This window comes from Notothenia rossii, assembly GCF_949606895.1.
Source record: "Notothenia rossii genome assembly, chromosome: 10".
Taxonomy (NCBI): domain Eukaryota; kingdom Metazoa; phylum Chordata; class Actinopteri; order Perciformes; family Nototheniidae; genus Notothenia; species Notothenia rossii.
The window spans coordinates 11505678-11524701 of record NC_136908.1 but is presented as its reverse complement, the minus strand read 5'-3'; the positions used below and the strand labels follow the sequence as shown (position 1 = coordinate 11524701).

Sequence of the window (19024 nt, the reverse complement as noted above, 5' to 3'; positions counted from 1 at the left end):
CACGAGGTAGTGAGATGGAAAAAAAAACAGTCTTGCCTTTTACCCTTTTAAGGAGAATAGAGTCATGTTAGGTCTCTTTCCTTCCTAGCTGGCATTAGCAACTCCATCAGTGGCAAACATCGCTTATGAAGGATGTGGAAGCACATGTAAACAATGTGTTTGTGTATGAAGTGTGCATCTTTTTACTTTTTTGTTATACAAACATTTCTATGCAAACATAGGAATTATATTATATCACAACACATGATGAATATAGAGGTACCTGTAGCAACACAGCTACAAAGTTGAATCAAACGATGACAGTCTTGCAGTAATGAACCAATTAGGTAAATACAAAACCCACAATTTGTACAATATTCTCTTAAGTATCATTACTCCCAGGTGTGGACAGCAAATAGAAGAGAGATCCACAGAGCCAAACAAAAACCCACCGCCACGAGGCATTGCTCCACAAAGGATGTGAGGATGTGTGGCCGGATGGTGACCATGATGTCCCTGAAGTCCAGGGCCGAGATGGAGCCGCTGTGGTCCTGGTCCCGCTGGATGAAAGCCTGCCGCGCATGTTCCAGCTGCATCTCCTGCGGAAGGGCGTGTGGAGAAGAGTGGAGGGAAGTTAGATCATAGGAGTTAACTCGTATTATTGGACACATATGTGGGTCATACACCTCTTAAAGATGCCTTCATAAATTAAAAATCCACATAAACTCACTCATATAAACACGTTTGTATAAAAACATAGCGTTTTGCTTTGATGGGGGCCCCCCCGGTGGCGTCTCCCCCTCTCAGCTACGGGGGAGCCAGTGTTTGGCCGGGCTCCACGCTCGCCTCCTCTCCCCACAGCGGCTCGCCTACTGTGAGGTGTCGCTTGGGCTTTTCACACCCTCCCCAAATCCCCATTAAACCCACTTGAGGGAAAACGTACAAACGTACACACACACAGACGTGCACACACAGGTAAGACAGCTAATCACCCAACTGCTCACTTTGTCTGTCTTCATGCACACACACACACAAAGGTCCACGGGGACAACAGCAGGCTGCGGTGGGGACACATCCCATAAGGCCTTTGAAATTAGCAGCCATTATCAGTACCTGCAACCACAAGTCTACAGAGAGAGGCTGCAAACAAACCACCACAGCTTCCTCCATCTCATAACAAATAACTTGGCTACAGCTTAAGACCGGGATATCAGAACAATAATAATCCACAACGAGTCATTGGAAAAAGCTCAAGCCGTAAGCTTAGGAGCAGCGAGCTAAAACTAGTCGCTTTGGCTGTTGACTCACTTCCTACGTGTCATAACTTTACTCCAAAAATCAATGAGGCAGATATGTCAAAAGTTATTTTTCTTCAATTGTTATTTATGAGTTTTCTTTGACCAATTAAATGTCAGATTTAAGCTTAATTTATTTTAAAGACGTATTGTATTCAGTCAACAGAAACGTTCATGCAAGAGCTTCCCTTAATTCCCCACATATATGTAGAGCTGAAGTGAATATGGTCAATTATTTAATTGACAGAAAATTAACAAAAATTAATAGATCCAGTGTTTTTAGCTTCTCAAAGATGAAGATTTGTGGCTTTTCTTTTTGTTCTGTAGTAGTGACTGATGTATGGATAAAGCAAGCCATTTGAATGAAAACAAAATGAGAAGTTGAAATGGCAATTTCTCTTTTTTTCTGGTATCTTATAGACCAAATTATGTATTGAATAATTGTGAAAAACTATGAATATCTCTCTATTTAAAAAGTCTAATTTCCACTGAAGTATTATGTTATATTGACTGATTTTATAACACACACACTTAGAAATGTCCTAAAACAAAAAAAGATATACATCTAATAGAAATATATATAATGTCAACATTTGAGTAAATGCAGAAACTTTCAAATACAAATATAAATGCCTTTCTCAAAGTAAGTACCGGCAGTACATTAAGTAACTTAATAATTCAGTTCAGAATAAACTATTATTATACATTTGTCCAAGAATAATGGAGAGCCACACACGTCGGACGAAAGTGCTGAAAGGAGGATTACATCTTGAACATTCATGGCATTATTCAATTGATTGATTCAAATGTTTTTGTTATAAAAGGAACTATAAAAAGTGGTATTACCACAACAAAAAACCCTATGAGGCTATGACTTATTGTTGTGTTGAATTTGAGTGATATTTCACTGACAGCATAACTGATCGAACTCTAAATTTGCGGCACCCAAGAGAAACGACTGGGGAAAAGTGACATTTACACAAAGCTGAGTGGAGACCGGAGGGGAGTAAGAATAGACATCGCAACAAAAGAGCCAAGATTTGCAAAACAGCAAATGTAGCAGCCATGTGTCAGTATCACCTATGAGCACAGCAGGGGCTCAGCAGAGTGTATAAGTAAGTGGAAGGCGAGGAAACGAAGAGAGATTGACACATGTAAACACTCTCGAGATAAATAAGGTGAGATGTTTTGGTGTCAGCATCCTGAGAGTCGTGACTCACTTCTCCGGTCGGTTGCGAGTAGGTCAAACCACTTTGCTTTGGAATAAACTGGGACGAGGGTTGGAAGAGGAGATCTGAATATTGGAATTAAAAGCAAAACAAAAAAATAAAGTGAAAATGTTCTGCTTGCATGCAAAAATAAGGGTAATCTTTGTTTCCATCTGTAAAAGAGAGGGGAAATCTTGTTTCTCTGGACAAGTCAAAAGTCTGAAAAGCCACACACCAACCACACAGAGCAACAAAACAACTGTGGTCCAGGGAAGGAGCAGTTTATAGTTTCAGCCTCTTAAAACCTTAGCTTGAGAGTTTCAGGGACATGGTTTTTATTTGGGAGGCAGGAGACATAAAGCTCTGGGCTTAGGACAGCCTACCAGAGACCGCTGAGGCATTTGCAGTCACTTTAATTGTCCTTGGAGGAGAATAAAAACACATGACAGGCCATCTCTGTTTGTTTTCAATGGCTGCGATACTTTCCGTCTCCCATCAAAACTTAAAAAATAGATATGAGTGGAGCAGGGTGGTATACATATATCTCTTTTCTAATATTTACTTGTCATCAGCACAGGGCTCAAACTATAAAAGGAGAAACACAACTGCCCATTTACATGTGCCAGTGAGTCCTCTAGTGATGTTAAGGGCTGCCACTGATTCTTTCGAGAGTCAAACATATAATTGGGACTTTTAAAATGTGAGCAATGCCAACAATTCCCTTTTTTTTTTTTTTTGAGTGCTTAGGAAATTGGGACATGTGGAGTCCCCTCCGTGTAAATCAAGCCCTTTACTTGCCAGGATTTATAATATGGGCTACTATGTGCCACTTCTCTGGACAACGGTAATACCATTGCCAGAGACAACACCACGCTGACAGTGCGAGCTAAGCCTTGGCCGGCGTCCACGCGTGAGATGGGAAGAATGCATGTAATTGGTGAGAATCTCTGGCTTCCATCAAGACAGTAATTGGCCAGAGAGAGCCCTTGTGAGAAATATGCGGCGCAAACGTTTTCCCCGATAATCCCATCTTGTGAGCATCTGGCAGTGGCGTGGTTACAATGGCAGAAAAAACACAATAAACACATGCATGTATGGCAGGATGAGGAGGAAATAAAGGATGGGAACATTCTTATGGGGGGGAAAGCTGCGTGAAAAAAACCCCTGTCAAATATTCAGAATATGGTGTGTTGGTTTTCACAATTCTACAACTTTTATATAGCTGCACAGGATACTTCTTCTTCCCAGCTGACATTTACAAATGCTTTTACAAAAGTATCATAACAGCCGCAGGTATTAGTGCAATCACAAAGTATGTTGTAATTGCACAGATTTAAATTCTGGTTCAGGAAATGTTGAACCAGAATAGATTTTCCTAATTGCCCTGTCATCAATCACTGGAGTCACTGATAACACTGAGTCAGCCAATACCTGCATTTCACCTGTGCAGAAGTACTGTAATTGCAGTCAGTTATCACAATGATATTACTGTAAAAAAAAAAATGGAATATGCATGAATGCATCAAAATAAAATATTTATCATATAATATATTTTTTTGAATCAAGTAAAAAATGAAAAGCAGTACGATATGTACTTGAAATAAATGCAGTGTTGAATATGAAATAGCTTGACATTTTAATTGAATATCGATTTCTTGATTCATTAAGGCAGGGGTTCCCAAACTTTTCAGCCCGCGACCCCCAAAATAACAGTGCCAGAGACTGGCGACCCCCTGTCGACGGGGGGAGGGTGCTAGAGAATTAATTTGTTTGTAAAGTTTGAGAAACAGAGCCCATCCATCTTCTCCCGCTTATCCGTGGTCGGGTCGCGAAGGTAGCAGTTCCAGCAGAGAGCCCCAAACTTTCTTTTCCCTGGCCACATCAACCAGCTCTGACTGGGGAATCCCAAGGCGCTCCCAGGCCAGAGAAGAGATATAATCCCTCCATCTGGTTCTAGGTCTACCCCTTGGTCTCTTCCCAGCTGGACGTGCCTGGAACACCTCCCTAGGGAGGCGCCCAGGTGGCATCCTAACTAGGTGCCCGAACCACCTCAACTGGCTCCTTTCGACGCGAAGGAGGAGCGGTTCAACTCTGAGTCCCTCCCGGATGACCGAACTTCGCACCTTATCCCTAAGGGAGACACCAGCCAACCTGCGGAGAAAACCCATCTCGGCCTCTTGTACCCGCGATCTCGTTCTTTCGGTCATGACCCATCCTTCATGACCATAGGTGAGGGTAGGAACGAAAATGGCCCGGTAGACAGAGAGCTTTGCGGGGAAAATTATACGGATGGCTAGTCCGCCACTGAAAATTATACAGATGGCTAGTCCGCCCCTGAAAATGTCTATGCAAACGTTATTATTAATAATAATACAAATAAAAAAATTATTAAAAAAATTAATCAATTTTTTTTAATACATTTTTTTATTTTCCATTTTTATTTTGTAATCATCTCGCGGCCCCCACTTTGGGAACCCCTGCATTAAGGTATAAATCAAAAGCTGTGAGATATTATCAAATACAGAGAAAATGTGAATTTCATATTGAGCAATGAGTGCAACTGGCTGCAGGCTTGCTGCTGTGAGGAGCTGCAAACCACTGAGTGACTGGGGAAGGAGTGGGGGGGGGACTGGGCACGCTGTCAATGCAAAGTACAGCGTCTACTGGCCACAGCACCACAGACTTGAATGCACGCACACACAAACACACAAAAAACCTCACAAACATCGACATAAACACAGATGCACAAAGCATGCGTGCTCACACTATGGTAAGGAGATAAGCAAGGTAAACATATAGAATCACACGTATGTAAAGACACACGTGCATGCACAAAGACGCAAACACATAACAATGTCCCAATATCCTTGTGCTGCTGCCCACTGTGTGTAAGCCATCTGGTCTAAGTTAAGTGTAATATAAAAAGCTCATTCAGATACATGGTGAGTGTGGATGCAAACTTGGCACTGCTCAGGCGCTCTTTCCCCCCCCCCCCACCACCACCTCTCTCTGCTTAGGCCTGATTTAAGTCTAGACATCTTATTGGAAAATGGCTCACACACCACAAATACACAAGGAATATTCCAGCTTTACTATTTATGGAGGTAGAACTGCGTCTCTACCTGCTTAAGAGTAGAAGTAAAGCTAGGTGTACGTCAGTTAATGAAAAACAAATGCCAAAAATTTCCCAAATATATAACCTCAGTGTTTCATTAATGACTAATCTGCTCAATATGGAGCGCTGTGTTTGAGAGGAGTTGGGAAAAACTGGGGTTTCTGGCCAAGGTTAGACACATATCCAACAATAAAGTTAGATGACATGATTGTAAAAATAATATATGGGGATAAGGCCATGTTTACAGGCACGTTCATTGGTTGAAACTGATTTCAGGTTTCTAATATCTTCTTGAACATCAAATTCAAGGATTTTTTAAAAGGCCCATGTAACGACCCAAAATGGCATCGTTTGAGAGACAGATCAAGTTGAATTATCGTTATAACACCTAAGACCTTTAAATATGAGAACCATTCTTCTACCAGTTTCAAGGACCAATATCTATGTACACTATATCTATTTATACAATTAAATTCAAGGGCTTGTCATGAGATTTGTTGACTATCATTTATTGGTCACGAGGCAGTGTGCATAACTAAACAGACAGAAGACACAGGAAGAGGAAAGCAAAGAATGGGATTTCATGTCATGTGAGTCATCAGGGTGGGTAAAAGAAGGCCATGTGAGCGTTGAGGAGAGCAGGTGATCAACATGAAACCTACCAGGAGAAACTGGGTGAACTCTCCGTAGCTTAGCCGCTTCGCCCTCTCGCTGCCAAAGTGCATCCGGATGAAATCACAGTCCCAGTTAAAGGGGATGTGCTGGTGGATGGTGGTCTGGCTGAAGACCTCCTTCACATCCTCTGAGACAGACAAAAAAAAAAAAATGCTGCTTTAATAACAATCCAGTCCACTGATGAAAAGTAGCATTTGACAGCCCTATTTCCATATGTGAAAACTCTCCATTTACATCAGGGGACTTTAAGTGTTTTGTTCTGTCAATCAAAAATCGTTAATAAAAAAATAGTTGGCAATTATGTTAATGTCTTAACGCTGCAGCTCTTATATAAGTTACATAACATGCACTCAAGTAGCACTTCAAAATTGTAGTTAAAACAATTACAGTACTTGAATCTTTCATGTAGTTAAAAGTTACCACTGATTAACTGTGTTTATGTATGTAACGTATAGACAATTTAACCAAAAATATACAAGCAATGAGGCAACAAATCAACTATACCTTTCCTCCTAATAGTACAAATTATTTACAATAAAAGACACTTCTGTTTAGGTTTTAAAGATTACACCTAATTTTTAAGGCTAATGACTATACATTAACCATGTATAAGGTTTTCACCTTCATTAAAATCATATGTTATATGTTTTTGTAACGAACAATTATCAAAAATACTACTTCCTCTTTTAGTTAGCTCTAATAAAGACATAAATATGTGTGCACAAAGCCTTGTGAGTCAGATCTTAACAAACAGCATGTGTTTCCTATCTTGCGGTTAACATTACTAATTATTTGATTTAGGAAAGAAAAAAATTCCGTGACTGTTTGTGACAAAATGTCAACGTCAATCTCCAGAACACAATTCTGCTCTGATTGAGACTTAAGTCCCTCAACTCTAAATCAGTGTTGAATGCCACATGGCAGAAGTAAAGGCTGTGTATTCAGAGGAAAGCCTTTTCTTCTCACTCATGTTCCTCTGCCTGAACCCTCTAAGCCTCTGCAGCCAGCGGAGTGGAGAGACACTGAACATGAGTCCTAAATTACAGCCTTACTAAAGAAACAAAAACAAACCAATAGAGCGACCTGTTTCTTATTACCAAACAAGCCGCGCAGAACGAGTGCAGAAAGGAAAAGGTGGAAAGAAACAATTTGTTTTATAAAGACACGGAGAGGGGAAAAGAGAGAAAGAGAAAGGTGATATTTACTTCAGCTCAGCCTTACCTTCTGAAGGAAGACAGTTTTTTTACAATTTAATGAGGCAATAAATATACAGTCTTTAACTCTTTAAAAGAGAGGCCGCTTCAGTGCCCGCCGTTTATATTATCAGCTTTTATAGACCTGTCAACACTCAGTCCTCTTTAGTTTTTTCTTTTTTTTGACTTTCTGGCTGACACAACTGCGTTTCACACGCCATGTTACATTGCAATTTTCATTAACTCGAAATTCCATCAAATTACACATTGAGTTTAGGTGCTAAGAACTCAGAGCCCCGTGTGTGCTTAGCAGAAATAACTCAGGTTATTATCAAATAAAATGGATTTATAGAAATATTAAATAAAAAAGAAATCAAAGTTCAGACATTTATTGCGTTGGAAAACAAACGTGTCTTTAATGCGACGTAAGCTTTAGCTATTAATGTTTTTTAGAAGGTAATAAAGAAGGCAGTTCTTTATGTTGTGCCTTGGTGAGGCTCTTGAATCTGAAGAGAGGAAAAGGGAGCAGAGGAGAAAAAAGGGGAATTCTGTAATGTATCACAATAAAGCAACTTTGACAAGTCTATAATCTCAGTCACAAGTTGTTTGCTTTTGGTGAAATGGTAGCCGATGCAAGTGGCAGACACTGCAGTCACTGTTTGTGTATGACATGATGTGTGGTATGTTTTTCATGCAATTTTCCACTTGTATGCGAGTCTCATAACTCACAGGCATTGGGATATTCATTAACCTTTGAGAGACGCAGAAAAACAGCAGACCTTTTAATTGCCACCAAGACAACGTCACTCTAATTGATCCTTTTAAATATGAAAATTTACATATGTGCATATATAATCACCCGCGATGATCTTGCACCCTGTCGACAGCAACAATTAAAATGAAATTCACTTACTCTTCCCTGTTTACGAGCGGGATGTGTGCGCTGCATTTCAAATCAAGCCTAATGTGCTAACGCCTCGCACACCTACAGAAGGCTGGCATTAGACTTGTTTAAATCAATTAGGCAAATGTGAAATAAGCAACGAGTACAAATGTCTTCCCTTTTCACCTCCAAGCTTCCAGGCATCAGAGTAATGATGCCAATCATTTACACACACACACACACACACACACACACACACACACACACACACACACACACACACACACACACACACACACACACACACACACACACACACACACACACACACACACACACACACACACACACACACACACACACACACACACACACACACACACACACACACACACACACACACACACACACACACACACACACACACACACACACACACACACACACACACACACACACACACACACAATGATCTACACACCCCCTCCCCCATCTTTAACTTTGCCAACAACCCTATCCACCTCCAAACCTAACCTTACATTCTTTACAGAAAAGATAGAGGGACCACTAACAGTATTTTGTTTTTTAGATGACAGAATAGATGAGCGGGGGTCAGACCCTTGGACAAATAAACAAATAGTTTGCGTGGAAACTTCTTCAGTGGTGCATTGCACAAGAGACACATGCTCAGTGCATGGTCAGGATGGTCTGGAGTATTTGTTAAATGTCAAATACAGAGAGAAACAAAAGCAATGCTCATACTTTTATTTTAAGTTACATCATAACAAAGTTGTTAATCTACACAAACCTATTTTTCGTAAAGTAAGAATATGCATTATCCTCGCTAATTGTGTGCCCCTATTATTCAAAAAGAAGACAAGAGGTTGTTTGCCAGAATAAACTTCCCTTTTTGAAGATAGATTAAATAAAGATAAAGTAAAAGGCTTACAGTATATACAGGATAGTAGGAACATTTACCCTGTAGAGTGGAGGTCAAGACTCAATAAAGAGCATAACACCAATATTTGAAAATGTGAAAGTGTATGTGATTTGTACTTAAAGGTCACCTATCATGCTATTTTTAGGCAATAGCATATAGGCCTCAGATATATCAAAAATATATACAAAACATGTCTATGAAGTGTTTTGCTGAAAATACCAAACGGATCACCCATTCAAGCCATGCCTCATATCCCTCTATTTCACTTCCTGTTTCAAAAGTGCTGATTTGGGGTATAAAGCATTAAAAAAAAAAAAAAAAGATTAACCTTTTAAGCCCCAAGCCTGTTTTTCAGATTTCAGGCTCGAAAATGACATTTGCAGAACAAATGAACATAACTACACTTCTAAGAGGGGAAAATTAATAGTCTTTTTTCTCAAAGCAATGATAAACCTGTGAGTTGGATGTAAAAAAGTCAGAATCAATATAGATGTTTTTTTATTTTAAAGAAAATTGAGATTGAACATGGTAAAAAAATGTAAATGATAGTGTCCGTCCAAAAATATGTTTTGCTTATAGTGAAAACCACCCTTGAATGATGGGTTAGTAGACTAAAAGCTTTAGGAATCCAAAGTACAACATATAATAAGTACCCTGTGTCAATATTGATGCAAAACAAGCGACATTTGACCTTTTTTAGAGAACTTTAGAAAAAAAGACTCCACCTCTGGGGTCATTTGGGTGGAAATGGGCGTTTTTGCCGTTTCTCTGGAACCCATTGGTCGATTTTGATGATTGACATCTCTTTTGCACCGTTAGAGCCAATAGAATCGAAGGGGGATTTCCACATACACATCAACATTACCATTGAGAAGTGGGGGCTATGCGCACGCAGTTTTCCCAAAGCGAAATCTTACGCTCTGAAATCTGAAAACTTAAAACTAGGTTTATTGCTGATGGATTATCAGAAATCATTTCAAAGTGACACAGACACATTGGATTAACATTCAGCAGCGTTTTTTATCGTTTTAATGCCATTGAAGACAACTTTTGATCAGACAAACAGACCTATTGCCGTGCTTGCTACCTAATGCCACGTGTTGTGATGTCTGTTTTTGTTTCTCATTTCGCGAGTTCTGATCATGGAGTGATGATACAGATACCTATCAAATCTGTGTAATCTCAAGATGCTAATCGCTGGGTTGGATTTGCATTTACGATAAGTAATAAGGGTTTTATACCGTGAGTTCTGTGTTAACGGCGTTAGCATGTTTTCGCTCAGGGCTAATTCAGAGGCTCAGCGTTAGTCTTATGTTTTTTTTTGCTAAAAATGGTTCATATCATCAGTTAGCTGAGTTTCTTCCCGTTACATGGATTATGAAACATTCATGGTTTATTAAATATTAAGAAGCCCTCCGACGCTGTTTCCTGCAGATGATGCGTTTTTCCCCCCGCTGTTGGGCGGATGGGGTTTAACAGGTTAAAAAAAAAAAGGAGGGCGCTGAGCTCATGCAGGAGATTCTACCGGCAGATACTGCCGTGATGAAATGCCATATCATAGATTATCAAGGATTATTTCTGAAACAGTAGGGAGCTCAAAGGCTTTCTCTCTTTCCGGTTATACCTCAAGGTGAGTTCCTTTTTATTTCCTGCTTCTTCACACACATGCTCTGTGCAGTACAGGTTAGCTCTGAGTGTTAGCGATGTAAACATGCACCGTCCAAAACAGTCGGGCATTGTTTCTGATAGCAACGTTTCTGATAGGGCCGTGGGTGTAAAGCCAGCCTTCATTTCCGATATTACGTCATATCTGACGCAAATTTGTTTTTTTAGAGATTTGGGAATGGAGGAAAAGAGAGAAGGTTTTATTTTCTGATGCTGCGTGAGTTCCCTGACACACCAGGGACACATCTTTATGTATAAAAGATATCAAAAAGTGAATTTTGCATGATAGGTCCCCTTTAAAGTCTCAGTACATAATTCCAGGTCTCTTGAAAAGCATGTAGCAGCACCTACCATATAGATGCTAACGGTTCAGTAAGATGCTCCACCTGCGAACTTGACTATCATTCTATCCAACCCCGTAAATCAGAGTTACTTACCAAAACCGGTCATTCCACTGCCTGCCTTGTCAAACAGCAGGAAGGCGACCATGTAGAGCGAGTCTGGAGCGCACAGCACCGACTCGAATGCTACGAACTCCTGAAAGGAGATCAGCCTGAGAGAAGGGTAGAAAAAAGAGGATATGTAGAGCTGTTAAACATTGGTGAATGCTGTCATTTGAGTTGATTTATTAATGTGCTATTCAAGTTTCAACTTCTCTGTGTAAATACTTACTGTGAAACACACTCTTTGATATTCATTTAGTCATATAATACATAATAAAGACTTAAGCCAAGTTGTACTAATAAAATGATATATTAAATACAAATCTGGATATTTTAACACTTGCATTAAACTCCATTGTAATTACTGCCACACAATGGCAAACCAGCACACGGAGACAACCCATCAATCCGTGTTACGAACAATCCAAGAGGCCTTTTATCCAGGAGTCTGTTATTCCACGTGTAATGTCATAAACTCATTGAGCGTGATGGCAAGAAAATAAAGAAAATGCTAAAGCTCAGTGTGTGTTCCCAGTCGGAGCTGGCAGCTGGTACAGAGAAAGCTAACTTTACAACAGCAGAAGAAAAGAAAATGAAATTTGAAGTTTTATATTTTAGTGTGTCATTTTAAACAAGTAGACAGGAGAGGAGGGAGCTGGGAGTAAGTTAAGGAAATATAATCCATTCCAATATAAACGTAATACAAAGAACGGAGTTTAGAGTAAAAGTCAAGAAAAGCAAAGCTGGAAAACAAAAGTAAAATGGGGAAATCTTTTGTCTGCATTAACTCTGAAATAAAAGCTTTAAATAAAATGTAAACACACCAGATACGTGTTATCTAATTATACTGCTGCCTCTTTTACCGAGTTAGTCAGTCAGTTGTCAGCGTTTTGCTAAATACTATTCTATCACCTGTCACTCTATAGTAAAACAAATGCCCACATGCATCAATAACAGGAAATAAACATAAACATCTCTATTGTGTGAACCCACTGAGAGCTCCTGCTGTGGAGAACTGGACCACGCAGTCTAGCCTTTATTCAGGGCCTGGTTCACTGTTGCCACAAGTCCATTATGAATTTCACAAATGGCTCCGATAATTACAGACGGGGTCAGTGTTGATGCAGTCCCCGAGCATCCATCTATTAAACCTTTTTCAATTTCCAAGAGGGGAGTATAGGGGGTGCAATGATTACATTTTTAATTAATTATTGTGCTGATGAAATTGAGATGCATTTGTTTGGACTGTTTGACGTGGGTGCTTATGTGCATCTTTATATGTACTTGAAAAAACATTATATATATATATTAAAAAAAAACAGGCTGAGAAACAGAAGCAATTTGCACTGATAAAATGTTATTTAGAAAACATATTACCAGTAAGAAATATCAAATTAGTAACTGCCTATTCCATGTTTAGATTACTGTCTTTTTTAGTCTGCAAAAATGCCAATTTTAAAAAAACACGAAGAGGCCGAAAACAGTCCCAAAATATTCAGACCCACACTTGGTCTGAGTAAAAACTAAGTAAATATATGTGTATGTTGGAGAAAGACCATTAGAGAAAAATGTAGAGTGAATAAATCGAGCATACAGTCCAATTAATTCAACCTATGCTGTAAAATGTATTATCCCTTCGATTTACACACGGCATCTCTTGCACGTCTGTCCGTCCTGGGAGAGGGATCCCTCCTCTGTTGCTCTCCCTGAGGTTTCTCCCATGTTCCCCTTTAAACTGTGGGTTTTCTCTGGAAATGTTTCCTTGTACGATGTGAGGGTCTAAGGACAGAGGGTGTCGTATTGTCATACTGATATTCTGTACAAACTGTGAAGTCCACTGAGACAAAGGTAACATTTGTGATATTGGGCTATATAAATAAACATTGATTGATTGATTGAGTGGCAAATTAATCAGCCGTCATTGTTGCAAAGGAAAGCTAATTGTTTTATTACCTAAGCAGTTAGTTCTTAAGAGCGGGGCCCTGCTGATGGCAGGTAGGTGGGAGGGGGGACAAAAGCACACTGCTGTGGCCGACCGTGGATCTACTGCTAAAAACAAAGCTAATAAAATGTTTGCTCACACTGCTGGAATATTATCAAACTGTACAGTAATGATCCTGCTTTTGTGACAGAGGTATAGTACACTCTGGAATTATACCTCAGAGAGGCTAATTAAGAAATGTAGTGCAAAGACTCAGAACTCACAAATGTTCCCAGGCGGAGCGGAGGGAAAAAGTAAAATGTTTCTTTTTCACACGCATCGTTTTACATGCACGCTGGTTGTCCCGTCTGTGTTTTCCCAGACGCGGATAATCAGTATATTATTGTAACTGAGAGGGCTGCTGATCATGGAGGGATTGGACCATGGTTTAGACCAGGGAGCGCAGACAAGATCCAGGGGGCATCTCCATAACACACACGAGAAACATTCCACGTACTCGTAAGCATTTACACACAGCTCTGTAGCCGGGGATGAAGCTTATGATGGTTGATTAGCAGCGCCATGACGGCTGCAAAATGATTACAATGAGAGGGGGAAGCCATCGGTTTCTGCTATGCCGACCCAACCCCAACGAGACGCTCAACAATCAAATACTCCAACAGCATCTCCCAACCATCAACTGCTATGGCATGTGTCCAGGGATTGCCCGGGATGAACTTCGGAGTCAGGAATAATGTGATACTGTAAGATGGCATCTCTTCAGCGTACTCACTTTACTCTGCAGGATTTTGTTGAGTCTCCAAACAGACATATTTGTGACGTGTATCAGATGGGAGACGTAACACACACGACATAAACAAAGACTTGATTCTAGCATGTGTCTTTACAGATGACAGCTCAATGATGTTTTCCCTAGGATGCCAAAACAATCCAATTTAAACTGTCTTAGCTAAATTGGTCTGGCATAACAATTCCACCCCATTTTCCATATATTCGTGTTTGTTTTTATCTTATCTTTGCCAAATGGCTTTTGTCTCCGTCTCCTCTCAGTAGGCATCTAAATACACTCCTCTGAACCGAAAAACCAGGCGCCGAAACGTTGTTTACAAGTAACATAAATGCATGGTGTTGGTTGGGCCCGGCTGATAGGAAGACAGCTCTCCTCCGTTGATAGTAGTGGGAGAGGGGAGCCTAGAGGGGCTTCAATAATCCCCTGTCCCTGGCATCCTGGCATTGTTACTGACAGCCTTCCACCCACCTGGAGCGAGCTTGCACACAGACACACACGTCCCAAAAACACACCCAGATGAGTGCAAGCTGCCAGTATCTGTTCGTTTTCTAAGAGTGGACACCTACCAGTACAAGTCTAGAATACTCACAGCAGCTGGCAGACTGCTATCTTCCCAGCACGCAACCGTAACAACTTTTTTTTCCCTTTTAAAACCTCCAAGAGTCTATGAGGGGGAGCGGGGTTTTCCACACCTGAACAGAGGTTTGTATCAAAATATCAGAGGGAAGATGGAATAGAGAAGCAGAAAGGTAGGGAGTCTGAAGGAAATGAAATGGATAAAGCTCAGAGTGCATTACGGTATGTGCGAGTGAATAAAGAGACAGGGATGGTAGCAAAGGAATGCATATGAAGTTAAAAGCAAAATAAGAAAAGAGGACATAAATAGTAAAAGGAGAAAATCTGTTAACCATCTTGTGGCTCTGTGTGTCAGTGCATACACATAACCATTTGATTCCTGGAAATGTACACATCTCCACAGTCTCTCTCTCCATCTGTCTCTGTCTCACTGCCAGCGGTGAGAATAAGAGGGAGAAAGTGATTTCCACGTAACAGATTGTTACGACTGTCACTATATCCCCTGATTTACACAGTGGCAGGGAGGAGGACAAATGCATTTTCTCTGTTTATATCACCACACATACACACCAAACCAATAACATACACACAATGGCATCTAAGTAAAATATCTCTCACATAGATAAACTCCAACAGAAAAGTAAAACGAGCGCGCTGCCTGCTATCCGACCCCCTGCTAAATCTATTACCCAGACTCATCTTGTTGAAATGGAGTCCTATCTGGCAAAAACAGCAGCAGGCGCGCTGGCTTCAAATACACTACCCCTCATGTACCAAACTTATTGTTCAAAAACATATTTGCATGAGATAGGGCGAGCTGAATGAAAATACATTCACTAAAGTGGTTTGTTTTGTCTTGTGCTCCGATCTTTTCATAAGGTTTGCCCGAATGAGCGCTTGAAAAACAATGCGTTTGTGTCTTCAGCTACCACTGACAGTGCAGCATATCTACTTTTTATATCCATTTGGTTTGTATTCACGAGACACAGGTTTGCCGAATAATCATCGAGACTCTTTCTCTCACCGAATCATTCATCTATCAAAGATTAGTAGAAAAATAACACATCACAGAGAATGAGCATCATGAAGCCTTTCCAATGTCAACTGTAAAAAAAAAAAAATCACATCCAAACCTGGGTCTAAACAGACTTTTTTTCCTGTTTTGCCCCCATATCATTTCCATTCCCCTCCACAAAACCAAAATGAGGTTTAGATACAAAGCCTGGGCCATGGGTTCCTAATAGATTTACCCTGATGCCACGGCCACCATTTATCCTGCTCCAAAGCCACACAATGCAACAGAGTGCTCCTGAATAGCATGGGCAATTACAGTGCATGTGTGTGTTTTTGTATCAGTGTGTGTGTGTGTGTGTGTGTGTGTGTGTGTGTGTGTGTGTGTGTGTGTGTGTGTGTGTGTGTGTGTTTGTGTGTGTGTGTGTGCATTGCTCTCTTTTTTTTCCAATTCCAAAACCCCCACTACTCCATCTCAGCGTCCTGTGTGCACACACACACACACACACACACACACACACACACACACACACACACACACACACACACACACACACACACACACACACACACACACACACACACACACACACACACACACACACACACACACACACACACACACACACACACACACACACACACACACACACACACACACACACACACACACACACACACACACACACACACACACACACACACACACACCTTAAAGCAGATGTAATAACATGAAGCTACGCAGCCATGTGCACTTTGCTCTTTGTAGAAGCCCAAGTGGTTACCATGGCAATGTAAAAAAAAATCTTTTTTGACTTAACATTTTATTACCCATCATTATGTATCATTAAATACATACATATTAATGTAAAAAACAGGGGTGATGGGGATGGGGGGAGGAGTAAGTGTGAAATTGGGGGTGTATCTACAAAGAAGGAAACACCTGAAAGGGGCCTTTGGTGGTTTGATGTCTCTGATAATTCAAGTATGAACATCCCTCTGTGAATTTTTTACACCAAAGGATTCAGGCATAGGTTTATTTATTAAATGCAAAATAACACTAGAGAGGTAGTCACACGAGATCAAAGGGATAAATAACGTGTACTGATAGCTTTGATAGGCTTACTAGTTAGGAGTTGGCTTAGTGAGAGGAGATGAATTTGTGGCTTAAACAGAAACTCAGAATAGCAATTTCAGTCATATCGGCCTCTTCTGCCAGAGATGTATTCAAACAGTACAATCCTCATAAGACACTGCTTATGATCCCCTATTTTTTACTGATTTATAAAAAATATATGGCTGTATTTACCCTCTATCGGTCACATTTTGCGTCATACATCTTTTCATTCATAATAGCCGATAATCCATATTCACTTCAGCTAATAATAGCAGATAAATATGAGAATCCTAACCCATCTTTCTTTTGATCCACGACTCCAGCCAGCAGCTTTGCGGCCTCGTCCGACAGCCGGATGTCTGTGTGGGCATGGAGGAAGCGGCTCACAAAGTCCTGTGGCGACATGAAGCTCTCCTCATTCTTCTTGACGTTGGCATACTGTAAAGTGAAAAAACGGATACAGAAACAAGGCCGCATGCTGAGCTTTAGAATCTGATTTAAAATATAAAGCTTTTTATAAAGAGGCAAGCACAAAAGAGCAAACACAAAGTATATAGGTAAAACGTACCTTTTCAAAAATGGCTTTCAACTCAGTGGGGTCGGCCCTCCTAGGCAGAACTGCCTGCAAGACAATAAATTACATTACATTACATTGCATTTAGTTAGGTTAAATTAGGTTTTGTCAAATGACTTTTTTACACATTGCCCCACTTTTGCATGTATTGTTTGAAGTACGCTGCTCAACAGAGGTTTGTGTTATTTTTGATTGAATACTGTTAGGGGCCTTAAGCATCCTGTAATTAACAAGAAAAAAGAAATATTGCAAAAAAACTGACTAACTACACATCATATTGGGCTTGGAGGCAAAATCTTTAGCCTGAATCGCAGATCAAATACTCCAAACTCAATGTCCAATAATAAGCTTTGTATGGTGCGTTTGATTATCAACTATAATTTTACTTGTGACAGTCCGAAAATATTTCAAAAGCTGTAACAAAAGTTAGAAAGCAAATGGTTCACCATAAACCTAATCTAGTTAGGCAGAAATATATCTCTTGTGGTGTTTTTCTCTCCTGTTAATAATCTTGTAGCGCTTCAGATCTTTATTGTGACATTAACTGTTCTTTAGTAAGTAAGATACTCCTTCTGGTGTTATACTTACAATTTTTTTTAAAGCAAAGTGGCTAGAAGGAAATGTCCAATTATCCAGCTTTGAAGTGTACAGAATGTAAACAAATAGGCTTCCATGACAGTAGCATAAAGCCATGTTTAAACTTCCCTTCAAACCTGTAGAAACGTTTTGCACCTGCAAGTAGTTAACGTTAATAAATAGGATGCCAAAGCATATAGCATGATGCTAACCAAGGTTACCTGTCACTACCTGAACTCATTTAGCAGGGACACACCTGTTGACTGATGCCTGATATAAGTAGCATGCATTCAAATCAGCAACAGTGTAAATACTGCTCTTTGCAACAATATTGAAATGACAGTTCAGTATAAATGGGGAACTGTTAGCTAACTCTTACATTATTAATTTAGCTAACCGGATACAGTAAAGCCTCAATGTCATTGCCGTATGGTCAGAGTTAATCTCTAGCACATCCTCTAAACAGGCTAACCGGCATTAAACGAGCCCTCCGGGAACACATTATAACCAGCGCAGAGCTCCGGTGGAGACACTCCCGGGACCGAGCACCATCACTGACAATGCAACAGCTCCCCACAAAGAGTAGAAACTTAAATGCAAAACTCATCTTACCTTTCCTGCCATGCTAAAGCGAGCTGACCGTCAACTAGTCCCGTGCACTTCCTCCTGCGTGACGACACGCGCCGGTGCAGTGAAAGGAGGATAAAGAGGATCAGCTGGGCACGAGAGGTCAGCAGATCAGTGGCCTGTGCATGTCACGTCCATTCAATGATCCGATAATGTGTGTAGAGAATTTCTATATCTGTCTCTGTGACTTAAACTCGACCTACTCAGTGAAAGTGCCATAAAATCTTCCCTGCTGTATTTTACCCTAATCCTACCAACAGCAGCAACAATCAGGCCAAGAAGGTATGGCCTACGTTTTGCCATATCACAGGTGCTTCTCCATAACTAAATCAATGTATTACTAATGATTACATACTATTGTTCTGTTTAAATTCGTTTTTTTTTAAATACCAATCTTTGGGCCCAAGGGCACCCG

General features: G+C 40.4%; 1 protein-coding gene across 5 annotated transcripts in view; it reads right to left on the bottom strand.

The window, feature by feature from the left end:
• slc25a13 (solute carrier family 25 member 13) overlaps positions 1-18789 on the bottom strand; it is a 52535-nt gene extending 33746 nt beyond the window's left edge. Inside the window, exons 1-6 of one of the 5 annotated variants that reach the window (XR_013803114.1) lie at positions 17995-18324; positions 17401-17454; positions 17128-17270; positions 11391-11506; positions 6260-6399; positions 432-578 (exon numbers count right to left, since the gene is read on the bottom strand). Coding sequence is in view for 4 of the 5 variants with exons in the window: in XM_079653238.1 (XP_079509364.1) it covers positions 432-578; positions 6260-6399; positions 11391-11506; positions 17128-17270; positions 17401-17454; positions 17995-18099 (705 nt within the window). In the remaining variant the exon portion in view is untranslated. Of the gene's footprint in view, positions 1-431; positions 579-6259; positions 6400-11390; positions 11507-17127; positions 17271-17400; positions 17455-17994; positions 18325-18361; positions 18516-18594 lie in introns of those variants that run through there. The other 4 variants (XM_079653239.1, XM_079653240.1, XM_079653238.1 and 1 more) reach the window with 4 other exon arrangements.
• Between the last annotated feature and the right edge of the window lie 235 nt (positions 18790-19024).